This window comes from Telopea speciosissima, chromosome 3 (genome assembly GCF_018873765.1).
Source record: "Telopea speciosissima isolate NSW1024214 ecotype Mountain lineage chromosome 3, Tspe_v1, whole genome shotgun sequence".
Lineage (NCBI taxonomy): Eukaryota > Viridiplantae > Streptophyta > Magnoliopsida > Proteales > Proteaceae > Telopea > Telopea speciosissima.
In genome coordinates, this window is record NC_057918.1 from 24,987,439 (window position 1) to 25,001,628 (window position 14,190).

The 14,190-nt window shown below is 42.6% G+C and overlaps 1 protein-coding gene across 2 annotated transcripts in view; it reads left to right on the top strand.

Annotated features, from left to right (window-relative positions):
• The window catches only part of LOC122656414 (ABC transporter C family member 13), a 139,975-nt gene extending 126,162 nt beyond the window's left edge, over positions 1-13,813 (top strand). For both annotated transcript variants that reach the window (XM_043850918.1, XM_043850920.1), the window contains one exon: positions 13,487-13,813. In XM_043850918.1, the coding sequence (XP_043706853.1) occupies positions 13,487-13,567 (81 nt within the window). In that variant the 3' untranslated portion in view covers positions 13,568-13,813. The remainder of the gene's footprint in view (positions 1-13,486) is intronic.
• Positions 13,814-14,190: the final 377 nt, after the last annotated feature.

The following is a 14,190-nucleotide window of genomic DNA, read 5'->3' on the forward strand; positions in this document are numbered from 1 at the left end:
TTGGTTTAAAATGTAAAATAAATATTACATGTAAAATGTATCATTACTAAATATGGTAAGAAATATAAGTAGTTTATACAATTACATGGGGTAATGATTACAAAAGTTTCTTTTTTAGGTTTGAAAATTTGAAAATTTTCCCTTCCCTTCCCTTTCATTCCCCTTGCAACCAAACGGAGCCAAAGGGGATTTAAAGCCAAGAATAGAGAAAGACATACATTTAATCAAGAAGGTGGCAGCAAGAAGAGCATCAGATCAAAATGGGATAAGGAAGGAAGAAGACGAATAAGAGGAAAAGGTGAAGTTACGATGGCAAAAGTTGGTAGAGGTAGTTCGATACCTCTTCCCTATATTCACCTCACATTAGAATAAAAGAGAAATTGCATAAATGACCCCTTAAAACATAACATGCACATGTGTGCTTATTCCCATTTGTTAGATATACGGCCAGAATACCGTGGGGGTATTCTAGACCTTTTTTTCCTTTATTATTTGTTTATTCTTATATGTGGTTTAGTCCCACATTGCTTATGTACTAATATTTATTTCTTCATTATGATTATAAATATAGAAGTGCTTGGGATGAATTAAACATCCAAGCCCTACCCTAATTTAAGAGTCTCTACATGGTATCAGAGCGGACTTCGAATTAGGAACCACCCCCCCCCCCATCGATTTCTTTTCCTCCTTTTTCTCTTCCATCATTTTTTCTCTTTGTTTCTCCTTTTTTCTCCTTGGTTCTCCCTCTTCCATAAGGGCAGCACTACAAGAGGTGGTCGTATGATCTAGTTGCTGCCCCTCCCTACCTCTTTTTCCTTTTTTTTCTCATGAATTAATACCTGCTCGATAGCTGCTGGACATCACTTGCCGTATTGAAGACTTCAAGTTTTTTTTTAGAGATCAGCCCCTACCATTATTGCAGGCTGTTTTTCACTTATTGGAGCTTCTTCAGCACCCTTTCAAGCATCTGTCCAGCCTTTTCTCATTGATTGAAGACCCCCACTCCCAATCGATCTCCATCTTCAGGGTTTTGAAAATTTTCAAAACCCTGATAATTGTCGACTTTGGGTGTGGGGCTGCTTGTTGCTGCCGTTTGGTTCTGATTTTTTGCAGGGTGTTTCTTCCATCATAGAGAGTCCCTCGACCTCAGTTGCAGCCACTTCTCTACAGATTTTTGACACCTTATTCCCTTCATCGATTTCAGCATTACAGGGTTTTTTTTTCAAAACCCTGACAATATCGATATAGGGTTTCTACTTGGCTGCTGTTTCTGATTTTTTGGAGACTGATTACAGGTCTTCACTTGAGGATATTATTGGGCTTATTTGCTGCCAATATGGGTGATTCTATTGATTCTTCAGCTACTTCGGATCAGCCACCTAATGATGGTCACAGCAAGACAAACTACCACAGCTTTCCACCCAATCCTATTAAGCTTGATGGCTCCAATTACCTTCTATGGTCCAGATCTGCCTCCTTTGCCATTGCTGGCCGTGGTCTCACCAGCCATATTAATGGCACTAGTGTTATGCCCAGTACACAAGGACCTGCTCAGGAAAGGTGGCTTGCCAGTAATGGTGTTCTCATGTTCTACCTGATAGGCTCTATGACTTCGGATTTGCAGCATAACTTTCTTCTTATGGACACTGCCTCTCAGATTTGGGTTGCTTGCAAGGAAACCTACGGGCAGCTTGGCAATGATGCCCAAGTCTATGAACTTCGGAAGAAAGTCCTTCACATCACTCAAGGAGAACTTTCAATTTCGAAATACTATGCTACTCTACGCAGTCTGTGGCAACAATTGGACCACTTCTCTGACTTTCACCCTACTACAGTTGCTGACATTGCTTCCTATAAGAAGCATGTGGACAAGATCAAGGTCTATGATTTCTTTGCTGGCTTGAATGTGGAGTATGATCAAATTCGTGTTCAATTGTTGGGCCATACTCCTTTTCCCACACTTGAACAATCTTATGCCTTGGTGTCCTCTGAGGAGAACCGTAGGGCTGCCATGTTGCACCCTCCTATTACTAACAGATCAACTCTCAAGGCTGCTGCCCTGGCCCCTCCTGCATCTAGTGGCACTGCTTCTCTTGGTGAATCTACTACAGGGACTGTTGTTTGTGAGCACTGTCACAAACCTTATCACACCAAAGAGAAGTGTTGGAAACTTCATGGGAAACCGGCTGATTTTGAAGCTAAAAGGGCTGCCAAGACAAAGATAAAGACAAAAACCAAGGCCCATCAGACTGAGACTGTTACTACAGCCCCTGCTACTGACACTGGTCTATCCCAGGATGATCTACAGGCTCTCCTACGTATGCTCAGGTCTTCCGTTGTTGCTGCCTCTACTACATCAGCTACTGCCAATTCTTCGGCTCCTTCAAGTTCACACTTTGCCCGATCAGGTATTCCATTTGGAGGTCATTGTGCTTCTGTGGCTTCCCATCCTTGGATCATAGATTTTGGAGCTACAGATCATATGACCGGTACCTCTAGTCTGTTTCACAGATATTCTCCCACTTCTGGGAAAGATAAGGTGAAAGTGGCTGATGGTTCCCTTTCTTCCATATCTGGAAAAGGAATCATCAACTGCACTTCTTCTCTTCCCTTGTCTTCTGTTTTGCACATCCCTAATTTTACTACTAACCTTCTTTCAATTAGTAGTATTACTCGTGATCTTAACTGCAAAGTCACTTTTTTTCCTTCTCATTGTGTGTTTCAGGAGCTGGACTCTGGGAAGACGATTGGATTGGATAAAGTGCATGGTGGCTTGTACCTGCTTGATGACGGTCGCTTCTCTCCACCACCACTACCATCTCCGCTGCATCAGAACTCGTTGGTCTCTTCTGAACTCTACCAATGGCACTCTCGGTTAGGTCACCCCCCTTTAGGAATTTTAGCTCATTTATTTCCTAGTTTGGTCACCCTACATACTAAGGATGACTTTTTTTGTGAGGCTTGTATTCTGGCCATATATCTAACATTGATTCTGCTCGAGATGCTTGGCTCGATCTACATGTTAAGAATAGGAGTTTAAGGGTATTCTTGTATATAACCACATGTATTTTATATTTCTTCTGTTATTTGTATAAGGCCAGGGGCCCCTGTGTAATTAGTTATTCTTTTTCAATATAAGGAAGTTTGTCTCTAGTTTGAGATAGAAGAGATTAAACACAACCGTATGTGCTCTTCTCTTTCCCTCTCTTTTCCTTCTTCTCCTTCCTCTCTAAAACTGAACATGGTATCGGCGTACTCTTCCTGGAGTTTGAAGGTGTTAGAAGGGTGTTTAGTGGACCAAGAGGTGGTTTCCTCTCTTGGTTGTTCTTGGAGTTTGAGCTCCAACTGCGGTTCTTCACAGATCTGTTTTCTCTCTCGGTTCTCATCCAAATGGAGAGCAACCAAGTGCTCTAGCTTCGTTTGGAGGTTACCTTTCTTCCCATTGTGTCATCTCGAAGCCGGTTGGGAGCATCCGAGGACGAGGAGTGAATCTCGGCCAGGACTGTTACGCCTGTTTTCCGCTTGACCAGTGTGGGATTGGCAATAGCTCTTCACTAGAGCTTTGTTTGGGAGCTGTTTTGGACTACCCAGCTGTCGTTTCTTGGTAAGGAAGACTTTTCTTTTCTACTCCGCTGCTGTTTTCTGTTTTTGTGTGAGGCTCTACAAGTTTTTCAAGCTTTGTGGTCTAGGTTACCTCTGTTTTTCTTTTTGTTACTTGGGAATCTATTGTTCTTGCTTGAAGTCTTGTTGATTGCTCCTCTCAGTGTTTGTTTTAAAACCCAACGATGGGTGAAAAAAGCTGTTGAGACATCTGAACTTCCCACATTACGACAGCCTTGCCAATCCCTCATCATATGAGAATCCAAATGTTCGGCTCCCCATTGTTAAGCTTGATAGTAACAATTACTTGGATTGGTCACGGTCGATGAAGCTTATCCTTGAAGTAGGGGAAGTTGGGATATATATCACGGGAGCTTTAAGGCCCCTTCCATTGATGATCCGGGTTACTCTAAATGGGAAACCGAGAACTCCTTGTGATGACTTGGCTCATTTTTTCAATGAAGAGGAGATTGGAAGAAGGTTTATGAAGCGAGGAGACAGCCAAAGATATTTGGGATAGTGTTGCTCGTATTTTTGATAGAGTGGGGGACTCTACAAAGGTTTATCAACTTCTTAATGATTGTTAGCTGCGTCGGGGTGCAAAAGTATCTCTCGAGTACTATAGCCTTGTTGTGGGACTTTGGGAGGAGTATGATCACTCTGAGAGATCTCAGTGTGTCTGTTGATGAGCCTAAAGTACATCGTTATTTGAGAAGGAGAGGGTCCTGTTCCTTCTTGGAGGTCTTAACTACGAGTTTGAACCCATACGGTCTGGATACTTGGCCGACCAAGTCTTCCCTCCCTGGAGGAGGTGTGTGTTATTTACGAGAGTGAGGAGACGCGTAGAAGTGCTATAGAGACCACTCCCCCGTTGAGCGCTCGCTCTTGTTTCATCCACTCCACGAGGACCGTCCTCCCTTCACTAAGGGGGTAGAGGCCGATTCTCCTGTGACTATTGTGGCAAGTCGGGCATAAAAGGAGTTTTGTTGGGATCTTCATGGAAACCACCCCTCGCATCCGGAGGACAGAAAGGACCGAAGAAGAATGGGCCTAAAGCCCGTGTTGGGGTTCATGAGTCGATTCATCCTCCCTCTCCAAAGAAGACATAGCAGCTTTTCGTCGGATTGTAGCACACTTGGATGGATCCTCCCTCCGCACCCACTACTTCCACGCTCTCTACGGTCTCTACTTCATCTGCCACTACACCCTGGGTAATTGACTCGGGGGCCGGATCACATTTGGTAGGTCTCGGCTTTTTAACTCCTACTCGGTTTGTTACGGAAAAGATAAGGTAAAATTGCTTGATGGTTCCCTTTCTTCCATCTCGGGTAAGGGAGATGTCCAAGTTACTCCACTTATCCCTTTGAAGTCTGTCTTTCATGTTCCCAACTTTGCCACTAATCTTCTTTTCATTAGCTTGATTGACTAAATCTTTGGCTGCTTTGTCACATTTTTTCCTACCCATTGTCTTTTTCGGGATTTGGTGACGAAGAGAGTGATTGGCGTGGACGTGAGACTCGATGGATTATATGTTCGGACACTTGTGCTTCCACGTGACGATAGCTCAATCTTATGTGTGTGGGCAACATGGCGGACGTACACGGGAGGACATTTTGCTTTGGCACCGGCGTTTGGGACATCCTTCCTTTTACATTATGAGAAAAATGTTGCCACATTTATTTACCTCTTTTCTGTCAATCATGTTTTTCATTGTGAACCTTGTCTTTTTGCAAAAAGTTGTAAGGCAGTTTATCCATCTTCTAGCAATAGATCTATTTCACCTTTTCACATTGTTCATACGATGTTTGGGGCCCTTCCCTGTTACTTCTTTACGTGGCTTCCGCTACTTTGTCTCCTTTATTGATGACTTCTCTCGAGTTACTTGGGTTTATCTCTTGAAACAAAAGAGTGATGTCTATGTTGCATTTAAAAACTTTTATGAGTTGGTTTACACTCAGTTTCAAACTCGTATTCAGATTGTCCGTTCGATAAAGGTGGAGAGTATATGTATGGTGGTTTGGAGTCCTTTTTTTTTCGACCGTGGCATTATCCACCAGGTGGCTTGTGTTGATACCCCTCAACAAAATGGGGTTCTTTGAAAGAAAAACCGCCACTGCCGGAAGTAGCCCGGTCTCTTTGGTTTACAATGCATGTTCCAAAACCTTTTGGTCCGATGCCTTACTCACTGCAGTCTTTCTTATCAATCATATGCCCTCCAAGTGTCTTGAACTTCAAAGTACCTCTTGCGGTCTTACCCTTACTTTCTTCTTCTTTTTCACTTCCCCCACGGGTCTTTGGTTGCATCTGCTATGTCCATCTTAGCAAATCTGCCCACACTAAATTGGATCCTAAGTCCTCAAGTGCATCTTTCTTGGGTATTCCTCTACCTCTAAAGGCTACACATGTTATCACCCCCTACCCGTCGGTGGCTTCTCTCAAGATGTTTCTTTCTTTGAACATCTCCCGTATTTTCAGTCACCTCTTCAGGGGAGTGTCGTAGTAGTGAGGTTGAAGAGGCTCCTGAGTTTCTATCATTTCCTTCCCCTCTCTCGTCCCTATTTCCCCATTTCAAATTGTGAGGAAAGAAAGGTCCGAGGATCTTGTTGTTGAGGGGAGTCTCAGGAGTGCGGAGGTGAGCAGAGAAGGGGGAGCTACTTGTGTACACAAAGGACAAGAGAAATCCTCCTTCATGGCTCCCTATACGTAAGACCTGCCAAAATCCTCCTTCGTCTCCTCATCCCGAGACAGGTATACCTTCCTCTACTCCTACACCCTCGGACTTAGATCTTCCTATTGCTCACCGCATGAAGGAACTCGAGCTTGTACTAATCCCATTGCCAAGTTTGTCTCCTATGATTCTCTCCCTGTGTATTGCTTTCACAGTGGCTATCTCCTCCATCTCTATTCCTAAGAATGTAGTAGAGGCCATGGCTGATCCAAAATGGAGAGAAGCGATGAATACCGAGATGGTGGCCCTTGAGAAGAACCACACTTGGGATCTTGTTGAACTCCCAAAGGGAGAGTTCTGTTGGATGCGAGATGGGTATTCGCAGTCGAGTTCAAGTCGATGGTATGTAGAGAGATATAAGGCAAGACGGTTGCTAAGGGCTATACCAGGTGTATGGCGCGATTATCGAGAAACCTTTGCTCCGGTGGCCAAGCATAACTCCATTCGGGTACTCCTCTCAATGGCTGCAAACCTTGATTGGCCATTATACCAGCTTGATGTAAAGAATGCTTTCTTACATGGTGACTTAGAAGAAGAAGTCTACATGCGCTCTCCCCCTGGGTTCAAGCATCCTAGTGGCAATGGAAAAGTGTGTCGTCTCGGAAGCGCTTTATGGCCTTAAACAATCTCCTAAGGCTTGGTTTGAGAGGTTTAGGCAAGCTATTCTACAGAATGGATACATCCAAAGTCAAGCTGATCACACTTTGTTTATACAAAGGAAGGGCAACACTATTACAGCTCTTATTGTATATGTTGATGACATTGTGGTCACGGGAACAAACTGGAAATCACAAAGCTTAAACTTTACTTGGCTCGGCGTTTGAGATCAAAGATCTTGGTCCATTGAAGTATTTTTGGGATTGAAGTTTAAGATCCAAGCAAGGGATCGGTGTTTGTCGAGGAAGTTTGTCCTTGATCTACTTACGAGACAGGGTACTTAGGGTGTAAACCAACCTTCTCTCCTATTGATCGAGAATCACAAACTAGGAGAAGATTGTGGTGAGCCCCTTGTAGATGCTTTGAAAAATATCGAGAGATTAGTAGGCAAGCTAATCTATCTTTCCTTTACCCGACCGGACATAGCCTATCTTTGTTGGCGTGGTAAGTCGGTTTATGCATGCACCCAAAATGGGACATCTTGATGCAGTGTATAGGATCCTCGAGATACTTAAAGTCATGCCCTGAAAAGGTCTTCTCTTCTCTAGAAATGGTCACTGAGGATCGAAGCATACACTCGATGCCGAATTGGCTGGATCTATTTACGATCGAAGATCCACTTCGGGATCTTGTACTTTTGTTGGTGGGAATTTGGTTACTTGAGAAGTAAGAAGCAACTTTGTGGTGGCTAGGTCAATCTTGAGGCAGAATTTAGAGCTATGGCTCACGAGTGTGTGAAGTCTTGTGGTGAAGAGACTTGTTCGAGGAATTGGGATTTGAAACATCAAACCTATGAGTTTATATTGTGACAACAAGGCAGCCATAAGTATTGCCCCTGACCCGTGCAACATGATAGGACCAAGCATGTTGAGGTTGATAGACATTTTATCAAGGAAAAGATTGAGTCAAAGACCATCTGTGCCCCTTTTGTGAAGACGAATGAACAAGTGGCCGACATCTTCACCAAAGGACTTAGCACTCATCACTTTGATTGTTTATTGAACAAGCTGGGTATGTATGACATATACCACCCAGCTTGAGGGGAGTGTTAAGAATAGGAGTTTAAGGGTATTCTTGTATATAACCACATGTATTTTATATTTCTTAATTATTTGTATAAGGCCAGGGGCCCCTGTGTAATTAGTTATTCTTTTTCAATATAAGGAAGTTTGTCTCTAGTTTGAGATAGAAGAGATTAAACACAACCGTATGTGCTCTTCTCTTTCCCTCTCTTTTCCTTCTTCTCCTTCCTCTCTAAAACTGAACACTACACGCCCTCTTTTTTCAAAAGAACGCTCCTAGGATTTTTGAAATCCGGCGTTCCATTGCAACCTTGACTCAAGGTCTTGATTCTGTCTCTGCATACTACACTAAACTGAAAAGCCTATGTGATGAACTTTCCTCTTATCGGGCTTTGCCGACCTGCACTTCTGGCAGTGCTACCACCCTTCATGGATATTATGAATCGGATTTATTGATGGATTTTTTACAAGGCCTACTTGAGTCCTACTCTGCTGTTCGCAGCCAGATCCTCTTAATGGATCCATTGCCTTCAGTTGCCAAGGCCTATTCCCTACTTTTACAAGAGGAGCGCCAACGCTCGATTCATTCCCTCCCTGCTCCAACCATTGATCATGCTGCCATGGCGGCAGGGAACTACAAGGGTAATAATCAGCAACCAAAACCTTCCTATCATTGTGATTTTTGTGGAAAGGATGGTCATTCTGAGGCTCGTTGTTTCAAGAAACGTGGGTTTCCCGACAGCAAAAACCCACGGAATTCCTCCAAGAATACATCCAATAATCGCAGCCACACTACCCAACGTGGATCTACCACCACCATGCCCTCACACTTAACTGCTGCAGCTTCTACGGCAACGACCAGCTCCACCACGGGTCCGGTTTTTTCTGCTGATCAGCTCAACCAGATTATGGCCTTACTCTCTATTGGTAATTCACACCCTCTCACAAATATGGCAAGTAATTTTTGTCTAGCTTCATCTTTCGGTTCATCCCCGTGGATCATCGATACCGGGGCGACCGACCACATTTGTTCAGATTTAAATTTTTTTGCCGATATATTTCCACCCCACCCGCTCCATTACCCATCACATTGCCTAACGGCACTCAAACCCCAGTGGTCCATGTTGGTAATGTTTATTTGTTTTCCTCTTTAATTCTTGAGAACGTTCTCTATGTTCCCACCTTCCATTACAACTTGTTTTCCATTTCGAAATTTACTTCTAATACTTGCTGTGAAGTAATTTTTTCCACCTCATCTTGTTTTTTCAGGACCCTTGCTCGAAGACGATTTTTGCGACGGGTAAACGACATGGAGATTTATATTTCTTGGATATTCCCCGGCCTTCAGTTGCTGCAGCCGACCGATCTTCTTTTGACCTTTGGCATTGTCGCCTTGGTCATCCGGGTTCTTCTATTTTACCATCCTTGCAACTTTTGGATTCTGAAATTTCTTTTCATAAACATTGTCCATGTACTATTTTCCCTATGGCAAAACAAACTCGTTTACCTTTCCCTTGTAGTTCAATTTCAACAAATTCTTGTTTTGATATGATACACCTTGATGTTTGGGGACCATATCGGACACCCTCCCTAATTGGGGCACGTTATTTTTTAACATTAGTAGATGATTATTCGAGGACAACATGGTTATATCTTATGCAAACAAAGGCTGAAGTTCCTCATTTAATCCAATCCTTTTTTGCTATTGTTGAAAAGCAAATGGGGTTTCATATCAAAATGATTCGATCTGACCAAGGGACAGAATTTTTAAATCATCCCACCTTTCAATATTTACAGTCCTTGGGAGTGTTACATCAGTTCAATTGTGTCTCCACATCCCAACAGAATGGAGTGGTGGAACGTAAGCACCACCACCTTCTCAATGCGGCTCGTGCTTTACGTGTTCAGGCCAATTTACCAACCAAATTTTGGGGAGAATGCGTCCTAACAGCCACCTATTTAATAAACCGATTAGCCACCTCTGTTTTAAATGGGAAGACACCATATGAAATGCTTTTTGGTAAACACCCTTCTTTTTCCCATTTGAGGGTTTTTGGTTGCCTATGTTTTGCTCAGAATACTTCTGCTCAACACAAATTTGACAAACGTGCCAACCCAGGGGTGTTCATTGGTTATCCTTTTGCACAAAAGGGGTATCGAATCTATGATCTCCAAACCGGTCAGATTTCCGTTTCCCGAGATGTTACATTCCATGAAAAAAAATTTCCTTTCCACACCGTTTCAGATTTCACCACCCCCTTTGTGCGTCCCTTGTTTCCCAATGACCACGAGCCCGATGCTTTGGCTCCCATTGATAACAAGCTTGCTGCTATAACTCCCATTGATAATGAGCCACCTGTTTGGCTCATCGCAAAGGTACTAGGACTTGTACTTTACATCCCATATCTCATGTTATTTCTTATAGTTCTCTTTCTCCTTCTTTTCGTGCTTTTATATCCTCTCTTTCTTCTGTTTCGATTCCTAGAAATTGGCAGGAAGCATCTACAGATGGAAAGTGAAAGGCAACAATGTTGGAAGAAATGAGAGCACTACATAAAAATAATACATGGGTGCTTGTGACTCTTCCTCCAGGGAAAAAAACAGTTGGATGTAAATGGGTCTTTGTGGTCAAACAGAAGGCTGATGGTTTTGTGGATCGATATAAGGCACGTCTGGTTGCAAAGGGGTTCACTCAAACTTATGGAGTTGACTATCAAGAGACCTTTGCACCAGTGGCAAAGCTTAACACTGTCAGGGTGCTATTATCTTGTGCTGTAAATCTTAGGTGGGATCTTCAACAGTTAGATGTAAAGAATGCCCTCCTCCATGGGGAGCTTGAGGAGGAGGTATATATGGACATTCCACCAGGCTTCTCTGATGATAGGACCAAGGGCTGGGTCTGTAGACTGAAGCTTGCACTTTATGGGCTGAAACAGTCACTTAGGGCCTAGTTTGGCAGATTTCACAAGGCTATGATTTCAGCAGGTTATAAGCAAAGTAATGCTGATCACACTTTGTTTATCAGACGAGTTGGTAACAAGGTAACTCTTCTAATAGTCTATGTGGATGATATTGTGGTCGCTGGTAATGATGGTGATGCTATCAGGGATTTGAAGCTCCTCCTTGGCCGTGAGTTTGAGGTCAAAGATCTTGGTCCTCTAAAATATTTTCTAGGGATAGAAGTTGCTCGATCTTCAAAGGGCATCTTTCTTTCTCAAAGAAAATATGTCCTTGATCTATTGACTGAGACAGGGCTGCTAGGCTGTCATCCTTCAGATACTCCTATGGAAGCTACTACAAAACTTAGGGAGAAAGAGGGTGAGCCTGTTGACAAGGGTGTTTATCAGCGGTTAGTAGGCAAACTAATCTACGTTTCTCACACACGACCTGACATAGCAGTTGCTGTAAGTTTGGTGAGCCAGTTCATGCATGATCCCTATTCCTCTCATATGGATGCGATCCGTCGTATTTTGAGGTATTTGAAGTCTGTTCCAGGAAAAGGAATCCTTCTATCTCCCACTGGTCACCTTAAGATTGAAGCCTATACTGATGCCGATTGGGCTGGTTCTCCTGACAGGAAATCTATCTCTGGCTACTGTTCCTTTGTGGGTGGGAACCTTGTCACATGGCGTAGCAAAAAGCAGAATGTTGTGGCAAGGTCCAGTGTTGAAGCTAAGTTTCGTGCGATGGCACAAGGAATTTATGAACTTCTGTGGCTTAGGGGATTATTGCAGGATATTGGTGTTGCTGTCCATCTTCCTATGATGCTTTATTGTGACAATAAAGCCGCTATTAGCATTGCTCATAACCCTGTCCAGCATGATCGTACTAAACACGTGGAGGTTGACCGACATTTCATCAAGGAGAAGCTTGAAGCCGGCCTCATTTGTGTTCCCTTTGTGAAGTCTACTGATCAACTGGCTGATGTGTTCACTAAGAGACTGAGTAGCAAGCTGTTTCATCCTATCTTAGTCAAGTTGGGCATGCATGATATATATGCTCCAACTTGAGGGGGAGTGTTAGATATATGGCCAGAATACCATGGGGGTATTCTGGACCTTTTTTTCCTTTATTATTTGTTTATTCTTATATGTGGTTATTCCCACATTGCTTATGTACTAACATTTATTTCTTCATTATGATTATAAATATAGAAGTGCTTGGGATGAATTAAACATCCAAGCCTTACCCTAATTTAAGTCTCTCTACACCATTCTATTTATTTTTTTGGGTGAATAAATGAATTCATTACCAAAGAGAAGGAGGACTACAACAACCCTCGAAAAGGGAAAGAAGAAAAAATATAAATACACAAAGGCCTGACCTCAAACAGATGAGCTGGAGGCCAGGAGAGAGGAGAGGGGGAGATCCCAAGAGACAACAATATGCTTGTTCCTTTGGGAGTCAATACAAGAAAAGGGAGCAGCCGAGATCTTGGCTTTAATTTCGAACAAAATGACTGAGAGTCCTAGAGTTGGAGGTCCATTTCCTGAGATTACACTCCATCCAAATATGGTTGATGACCGCACAAAAACCCAGCTTGCCTTTTGAATCACAAAGGGATTTCCCAAAGAAAGACATATCCACCCAAATCCATTCCTTGGCAAAAGGCAGAATTCTTCGGCTTCTAGGCCAACAATTGGCCAAAATACCTTTCCAAATAGAGGAGGCAATAGGGCAAGCAAAGAAGAGATGTTCTATATCTTCCACTGCATTCCAACAAAGACAGCACATAGGGGACAGCGATCTGCTGGTGGCGAAGGAAGGATTGCATTGGGAGGCAGTTGGAGAAGACACTCCAGACCGTGAAACCATGGCGGGGAATATGATGCTTGAACCAAACAATCTTCCTCCAGGGAACCAAAGGACCTCTGGTGCGAATGAACTCCCAAGTAGCCTTGGAACATATACTTCCGAGTTCTAACACATACATGCCGCTGCCCCCCAACCACATTATATTAGGTTTAACAAGTACAATACTGCAAGGACAAGGATACTGTTCAGTCCTTGAGGTAGTAGAAGACTAATTAAACTATACAATAAAGACTAAAACTGATTACTATAGCAGTTTACCCAAAAAAAAAAAAAAATTACTACGGCAGGGTCTGACAATAATACCCTTGCAGTACTAATACATAACAAGAAAGGGAAATTTGTGGAACCTTAATACAACAAAGCAAAGCCTGACTAGAAATGCAACTTCAGTTTTCAACCAGTCTAGTGATGGATCTGTCTTTCTGGTTTTTTTTTTTAATCTTACGCCCAGTTTCTCACCATACAGATAATGAGTAAAGTAGTAATTGAGAAACATTCTTTCCTCCTGTTTCCTGGTATGAACCCAACTATGATATTTTGGACAATGCACGATGTACTAATTAAATCCATTTCTTCTTGGTCAAGTACTAAAACACTCGAAATTTATGAGATGCTGCTTAGACTGTCATGTTTCCTTACTCTTAATTATTCTGCACATATATAGGTTGAACAAGGAAACCCACAAGTCCTACTACAGGAGGAGTCTTCCAGATTTTCATGTTTTGCTAAAGCTTCCACAATGTGAAGAGCTGATCAATTGTACTAACAGACTCCATTGCCAGGATCATGTAACTCACTGCCAGTTAAGTATCTGACAGATTAGATCTGCTTATTTTTGCTAATTTATGTGCTTAAATGAAACCAGGATTGAGTTGAAGTCCTATTCCTCCTGGAATTGTGGAGTTCATGTGGCTGTAAAATGGTTGACTAGCAGGATTAATGGCTACCTGACAGTACATGCCATTGCAAATATAATTATTGAAACCCTTTTGTTGACCTGATCTTTTTTTGTCCCATATCTCACACATGAAGCCAACTGATTGTACTTTCTAGATTGAATAGAAATACCTATAATATGAGTAAGACTAAGTTAATAATAACATCCCTTGGTAAGAAACTAGAAAATAGACTGCCGTTTATAACGGTACCCATCATGCTCATTATGGATATTGAGGAATGGAATCCAATCGTTTTAGCAGTAATTTTATTCTTTACACAGATGGGTGGGGATTGAAGATATCTAAATAGCAAAGTAATTGATCTGTGGGCTAGTGTCTGAGTTGTAGAATAGCGAAGTAATTGAACTGTGGGCTTATCCATTCCTCCTCATTGGCTCCAGACAAGGTTTAAAACCCAGAATTGGGTTTG